We start from the raw sequence: 6,525 nt of genomic DNA, 5'->3' as shown, positions 1-6,525 counted from the left end.
ACGGTGGTCTTGGGAGACATAGAGGAGGTCGGGGTAGAGGTCATTGTCGATTTTCTTTATGTGGTTGTTGATGAGTTTGAGATGGTGCTTTTTGCTGTGAAAGCAGCACCAAGATTTATATTTTTTGAGGAATTTTTTTGCGAAAAGAGTGGAGGGGTGGAGGTAGTAGGTGGTGTTGGGAGTAGGGGAAAAAGCGCATCTGAGCATTGGCGAGGTGGAGGAATTGGTACTTGCGTTGGTTACAAACGTTATTGTTTTGGAAGTTGAAGAAGAGGGAGAGCCAGTTGAAGAGGTCCATGTCGGGGTGCCTTTGGAGAGGGAGGCGGAGGTCACCGATGGAGCGTAGGGCTGAGATGGTGACGAGACCTCCGAGTAACGTAGGAAAGGGTGTTGGTCAGAGAGAGTGGGAGAGAGAGATGATATTGAAGATAAATGGTGAGAATAATTTGAGAATTTTATTAAAAAATCAACAAAAAATTAAAATTTTAGTATTTTTGTCACATAGAACTCATTTTTCATTATTGCAACATTAGTTTTTTACTTTTTTTTTATTTGATAAGTATTCTTACTCTTGTCAGTGTTCGCAAAATTTATGATAAAAAATAAAAACATTTGTTTTTCCTTTTAACAATTATGGAAATCTGGATATGTTGGCTAAAAGTTTATTGTTGGCTATGTTAATACTCCTTTCCGTTATGGACCAGTCCGAAAAAGAGAATGGGCCGAAAACAAGAGAGCTTTACTTGCGTAACATTACTACAAGTTTTAGGGTTTGAAAATTTCCCAATTCTCTTAAACCCTATTAAAACCCCATTCCCTCTTCGGCTGTTTTTCTCTTCCCCCTCAGTTTCGGAAATGGCGTTCAGCTCGATTCTTCGCAGGTCTGGATCTCTCGCAAGGCCTCTTGTGATTGCAGGCCAATTGTTGAAGAACACTCAGCGGCAGAGTAGCTACCGCACCGTTTTGTTGAGCGCCATCAACCAGAACGTGCAAAAGGACTCAGCGGTTCCGACGTTCAGTTTTTCTTCTTTGGCTTATAAGAACAAGCCCACCTCCGACGAGAACCTTCTCCGTGTCATCGAATCGGAGATCACTTGCGCCCAGGAAACCGACAATCACACTGTAAGTTTCTTTGCTCTTCTTTCTTTGTCATTCTGTGAAATGATGATCTTGATAATGAAAGGGATTCGGTAATCAGCTCAATTCAATGATTATTATGATGGTTAATTATTATTTCTAGCTCCCTCTACTGGTTTTATGTTTCGTTGACTCAAAAATGTTGCTGTAGCATTGTTTCACATAAAAACTTCTATGCATTATTTAATTTTAGTAGTGTCATTTTTCTTTTGAAGCGTGTATCGTAAATTTAGTGCTTTTTTTCTTCTTTCTTATATGTGATGTGCTTTACTTTTTTTATTTTGTTCTTGCCATTAAATACCAATATTGTGTTCTTTTCACCACTTGTCCCTTGAATTGTATTTTTTTATAATTAATTATTCATAATTTTATGAAGTATTGGTCCTTATAGTTTTATTTATTTGTTTATTTGGTCACTAAAGCATAAATTGTAAGAAACTATGTGGACTTGTACGAAAATACTTATGTTATCTGGACAGATCAAATTTGGATACAACTATAGGTACAAAAATTATATTTAAACTATGATTTATTTTGGGAGTTTCTTGTTGAAATTCGGGAAAGTAGTTGTATGATCACACTTTTTTTTGGTTTTATGGAGACAGGTTGATGAGGCTCCAAGTAATTTCCCTTTTAAGATACTTGATCAGCCGGGACAGCAGACTATAATGCTTGAAAGGACATATCAAGGTGAGGAAATTAAGGTTGAGGTGCACATGCCTGATCTGGTCACCGGGGAAGAAAATGATGATGGTCGTGACGACGACGATGAGAGTGAGAGAGCATCTCAGTCAAGCATTCCGCTTTCAGTCAGTGTTTACAAGAAGGATGGGCCCTATCTGGAATTCAGTTGTGTGGCTTACCCCGATGAGATCGTCATTGACAGCTTGTCTGTTAAGAATCCCGAACCCAGCGAGGATCAGATTGCATACGAAGGACCAGACTTCCAGTAAGTCTCCGCTAATTGCACTCAGAATCTTTTCATTTCACAGTTCAATATTCTGGTAGTGTAATTTCTAGACCCTGTCTGAACTTCTTTTGTGTTCCTGTCTTACAGGGATTTGGACGAGGGCCTCCAAAAGTCTTTTCACAAGTACTTAGAAATTAGAGGAATCAAACCTAGCACAACCAATTTCTTGCATGAGTACATGATCAACAAGGATAGCAGGGAATACTTGGTCTGGTTGCAGAAGCTCAAGCAATTCATTGAAGCATGAGACGTTATTTTAAGCAAGAACACGCAACACTGAAAATTTGTCTTAATAACCTGATTATATGCATTGATGCCATACATTCAAAGGGAAATATAATTAGATACCCTGTCACTGTGGTTTAGTGATAGTTCTTATTAGAAGTAGGTAATGTCTCAAAAGTGCTTGGTTAATATTGTTTGTGTATCCTCTTTGGCGCATTTTCTTGTATGAGCTTGACAACTTTTTTTCTTTTTTGGGAAAATTATAAAGAAAGCCAAGTATTAGTCGTTCATTTCTTAGTTAATGTTTCATGCGTGCCTTTGGTCTTCCATCTTTTTATTACGCGTACCAGAGAGCTCGAGTTAGAGATTTTGTCGAGTCAATGAGAGCACTTTATGGCTTTCATTAGTCTTGAAACTAAACCCTAGAAGTAAAAGATATGCTTAACGGAAGAATTATTATCGCTTGACTAATGGATCAATTAGGATTTTTATTCTTCTCTATTGATTTCAATCAAAGGGTTTGTGTTTACTTTCTGTTTAAGGTCTAAAAATTGTGCAAAAGCGAAACTATTTCAGATCGAAATGGATACATGGGCTTGTATATATATATATCTTGTCAAGGAATTAATAAAATACAGCAAATATTTTTTTTTCTTAAAACATTCTATGAATCTCTTTTTGCCTGTGGCATCACCACTCCTTTGAGGAACATCCGCTTTGAGAATCATTTCAACCCGGATGTTCTTATACTCTTACAAACATCATTTCCATTCTATAGTAAGAAACCTAAAAAGTGATTTTATAATTGGATGTAACAAAAGGGAGAATGTAATAAATTAGGCGTAAATGTTAAAATACTCATTACAGCTTCAACTGGGAAAATCAACCGTGTCATGAGAGAACTGGGACATTACAATATCATCTTCAAAACGGAGATAACTTGGCTTTGAGCAAAAGAACTACAAGACTAAATCCCCTCCAGAAAAAAGAGAGAAGGAAAGATTAAACTGATATAGTATATTTACATAGAAACACAAGCTGTTCAAACATTACACAAATGCTACAACCTCTGATCCTTCTCGACTAGTAAATCCGAAAAACGCAAACCAGTTCTTCTAGAGACAATTCTGCTCGCATAAACCAAGCCAATGGTGTGCACCAGCAATAACTATGCAAAGAACCAAACCTTGATGAAGACTGCCAAAGCTATTTGCAAGAAAAATGCGGCAACAATAGCCACTGAAAGTTCATTGCCTTCTATGCAAGACTTCAAGTTTAAGGCAACAAAGCTAGCCGAGGCTACACCAGTAAGGATTATTATAAGCCACCGAAGAGCCTCAACCGGAATCAACAACAGAAACTGAAATTATCCCAAAGAACAATATGAATTAGATAATGATATTATAACAATACAAAATAAAAAATATATTATATAGATAATGATGTAGTTTTCCTATCAATTGATAGAAATTATGTATTAAGTTCGAAAAAAAATTGTTTTAACTTTTAATCATAAGAGAACTGTTATTTATGCTTAACGGCCATCTGAAACAAAATTTGTTGAACATGGATCCATCCTTTGCTATCATATTATCGCCATGACCCTGGTTCTAATGGTTAGTTGCATGGTAAGAGACGCAAGTTTGAGATCCATGGCCTTATTTATGATGGTTAGTTTTGTATGTCTCATTTTGTTGAGATAGTTTTTAGCAGATCGCCCACATTGCAGATATGCACTTCATAATAAAAATAGATTTATGAATGTATTTATATAATAATTACACAATTCATCACAATGAAGAAATCAGAAACTTACAGAGGATATTATGAAAATGGAGAGGGAATATCCCCACATGCACCAGAACCTAATGAGGCTAGCATTGGAACCCATATACTGAAGGAAGAAGTAGTATGCGAGAGGGACCACTATTGCATAGCCATAGATTGCACATGCAGCCACATTCATATAGCCGACATCAAAGCTCCATGATGTACTGGTACCTGTATGTTTTTGCATAAGGTATGTAGCAAGATTCCCAAGTGCGGCAAGTACAAAAACCAATGTTGTTGAGACCCATATAAGGCCATATCTATAATAACATAAAAATAATTGCAATGTTAGGCATTAGATGCTGATTAATATGCATAATTTATGCTGTTGGGATTGGATGCTGAAAATGGAGAATAAATTCAGGAAATGTATACAAATAATAAGCCAAAAAAGCCAAGGTATGTTGGCAGGAGTTTAACCATAAATGTTAACATCCAATTCAATTGCAGTTTTGATCCAAGTATCATATTACAATATACAATCCAAGTAAGTCTCTGCATCGATGATAGAAAAATAGCAATACAAGGAAAGAAGTACGTACAGATCAGGGTTAGCATCTATCTTGCTGAAAAAGTCTCCACCGTATGGATTAAAGGAACTTATCAATCTGAATATGACAACATCTGTATCTACATTGAAATACTGTGTGTAGGATGAGACACTAAAGACTCCCCTCCAATTGTTTGCTGACTGTTGTTCAAAAGTTTCTGCAAGGATGAATAAACAAAATATTAATATATGACTCATTATACCAGCAGGTGCCAACGAAAATACAACTGGAAGTTATTCTAAAATATGGTGTAAAACTGGAATCAATCAGTGTTGTTGACTTGGTTAAAGATAGGGAAAAAAAAAACAATCAAGATCATTCAATATCCAGAAAATAATTAAGTTAGCTGCTATTCAAAGAACAGGCAATGGAACAACTATATCTTTTCCGCCTGCAATTCTGGAAACATACCAGGTGGATTGTCAAGAGTATGATATCCTCGTCCTCTGTCTCCTGCATGGTTGGGAGGGAATGTTTGCATATTTGCATCAGTAGCTACAAGTAGGTTCATAAGTAAAATTAGGAGGACCTAAAGTAGGAAAGAATAAATATCTCACAAGCAGCAACAAAATAAAAATCAATTTTATAACTCCATACCCTCTTGTTTTGCAGTATTATTTTCATCATTTGTGGCAGCCTGAACAACAAACACAAACAAGCACACACGCAAAGTTAATAAAATAAATTTAAACCAACTAAAATATGAAAGGGAAACAGAATAATTTTGATCAGTCAAGTTTGTAATCCAAATAATTATTCCTATGACACTAATCACACTATACAATTTACAAGCTAGTGAGACCAATTAAATGCTAAAGTCATAAACAGGTCAAAATTATGAAATCCATTAGACCTAGTCTAATCTTTGATTTGAGTCAGATAAGCTCACTACAGGAACAAAATTCTCTTTTAGCACTAGTTTCAGATATTGAGAGTGAGTAACCTATTTTGAACAATGGAAGTGTTGGCAGTGTCCAACTTATTTTAGCAATGAATATTAATCTCCAGAATTCTTCAATATTTTCCCTAAAACTGGAACCACTGTTACAACCAATTTTTATATTTGTCTCTTTTTTTTTTCTAGAAATTCAAACATAATTCCCCCAATTTCCACAACGAGCCAACATAAATTATTAAATTCAAGAAATCAGTTTTGTGGCGCACATTATGCATCTAGCTAACAAGTATAAACTAAAAGCAGCAACGTAAAATCAAAAGCATGAATTAAAAGATTCAAAGAAAGTAAGAGAAAGAGATGCGTACAGGAACTGAACCGAGCAAGTGACTAGTTGGGAGACCGGTGTAAGAGTCCTCCATGGAACGCAGAATGCACCGAAGAGAAGCTAAAGAGAAGTTGACTCAAGTCACAGTGGGAGAAGAAGCATTGGAAGCTTCGGAGGGAGAATCTTGAGCCCTAGATTGGAAAATGGAAACTAGAAAGAAGAAAAAGAAGAGAGAAAAGAAACAAACCAAGGTTGTTGCTTTTCGTAGTTCGAAAGGAACGTGGGTGCAGCTGCAGGTGCAGGTGCGAGGCTGCAACGAGGACAGCGTGGTCTCTGCTGCACAGGATTTGGACCCGGCACCCTTCAATTTCACTCCCCGGACCACACGCGTTGCGTACCTGGTCTTTTATTACTTTTTTGTTATTTAATTCAAGAATAAATTATTATTTTAATTTTTTAAATATTTTAGACGTTTTATTTTAATTTTAAAAATTTTTAAATAAATTTCATATAGTTTTATTATTAAAATTAACACTAATAATTAATAAAATGAATGACATAAATTTGATATTACATAACTAAGTCAATT

General features: G+C 35.8%; 2 protein-coding genes across 3 annotated transcripts; one reads left to right on the top strand and one right to left on the bottom strand.

Annotated features, from left to right (window-relative positions):
• The first annotated feature begins 626 nt into the window (after positions 1–626).
• LOC107457751 (uncharacterized protein At2g39795, mitochondrial) lies at positions 627–2,626 on the top strand. The gene is made up of 3 exons (XM_016075919.2): positions 627–1,122; positions 1,743–2,086; positions 2,195–2,626. The coding sequence occupies exons 1-3, from the start codon at positions 718–720 to the stop codon at positions 2,352–2,354; spliced, it is 909 nt and encodes a 302-aa protein (XP_015931405.1). The 5' UTR covers positions 627–717; the 3' UTR covers positions 2,355–2,626.
• A 518-nt stretch (positions 2,627–3,144) lies between these two features.
• Positions 3,145–6,279, bottom strand: LOC107457752 (uncharacterized). 2 transcript variants are annotated; one of them, XM_052251700.1, is made up of 6 exons: positions 5,977–6,279; positions 5,311–5,350; positions 5,125–5,166; positions 4,705–4,870; positions 4,149–4,422; positions 3,145–3,692 (listed from the first exon to the last, which is right to left on the bottom strand). In XM_052251700.1, the coding sequence occupies exons 1-6, from the start codon at positions 6,028–6,030 to the stop codon at positions 3,501–3,503; spliced, it is 768 nt and encodes a 255-aa protein (XP_052107660.1). In that variant the 5' UTR covers positions 6,031–6,279; the 3' UTR covers positions 3,145–3,500. The 2 variants fall into 2 exon arrangements, with proteins under 2 accessions (XP_052107660.1, XP_052107659.1); XM_052251699.1 differs by having other exon boundaries at positions 5,125–5,208; positions 5,977–6,275.
• Positions 6,280–6,525: the final 246 nt, after the last annotated feature.

Source organism: Arachis duranensis, chromosome 7, assembly GCF_000817695.3.
Source record: "Arachis duranensis cultivar V14167 chromosome 7, aradu.V14167.gnm2.J7QH, whole genome shotgun sequence".
NCBI classification, from domain to species: Eukaryota; Viridiplantae; Streptophyta; class Magnoliopsida; order Fabales; family Fabaceae; genus Arachis; species Arachis duranensis.
This window is presented reverse-complemented; position numbering and strand designations above follow the sequence as displayed.

Coding starts and splice junctions, on each gene's coding strand:
- LOC107457752 (XM_052251699.1), bottom strand. CDS start 6,030: ATGGAGGACTCTTACACCGGTCTCCCAACTAGTCACTTGCTCGGTTCA. Junction 5,351..5,976: donor ACTTGCTCGGTTCAGTTCCT/GTACGCATCTCT, acceptor TTTGTTGTTCAG/GCTGCCACAAATGATGAAAA. Junction 5,209..5,310: donor TAATACTGCAAAACAAGAGG/GTATGGAGTTAT, acceptor ACCTACTTGTAG/CTACTGATGCAAATATGCAA.
- LOC107457751 (XM_016075919.2), top strand. CDS start 718: ATGGGCCGAAAACAAGAGAGCTTTACTTGCGTAACATTACTACAAGTT. Junction 1,123..1,742: donor AGGAAACCGACAATCACACT/GTAAGTTTCTTT, acceptor TTATGGAGACAG/GTTGATGAGGCTCCAAGTAA. Junction 2,087..2,194: donor TACGAAGGACCAGACTTCCA/GTAAGTCTCCGC, acceptor CCTGTCTTACAG/GGATTTGGACGAGGGCCTCC.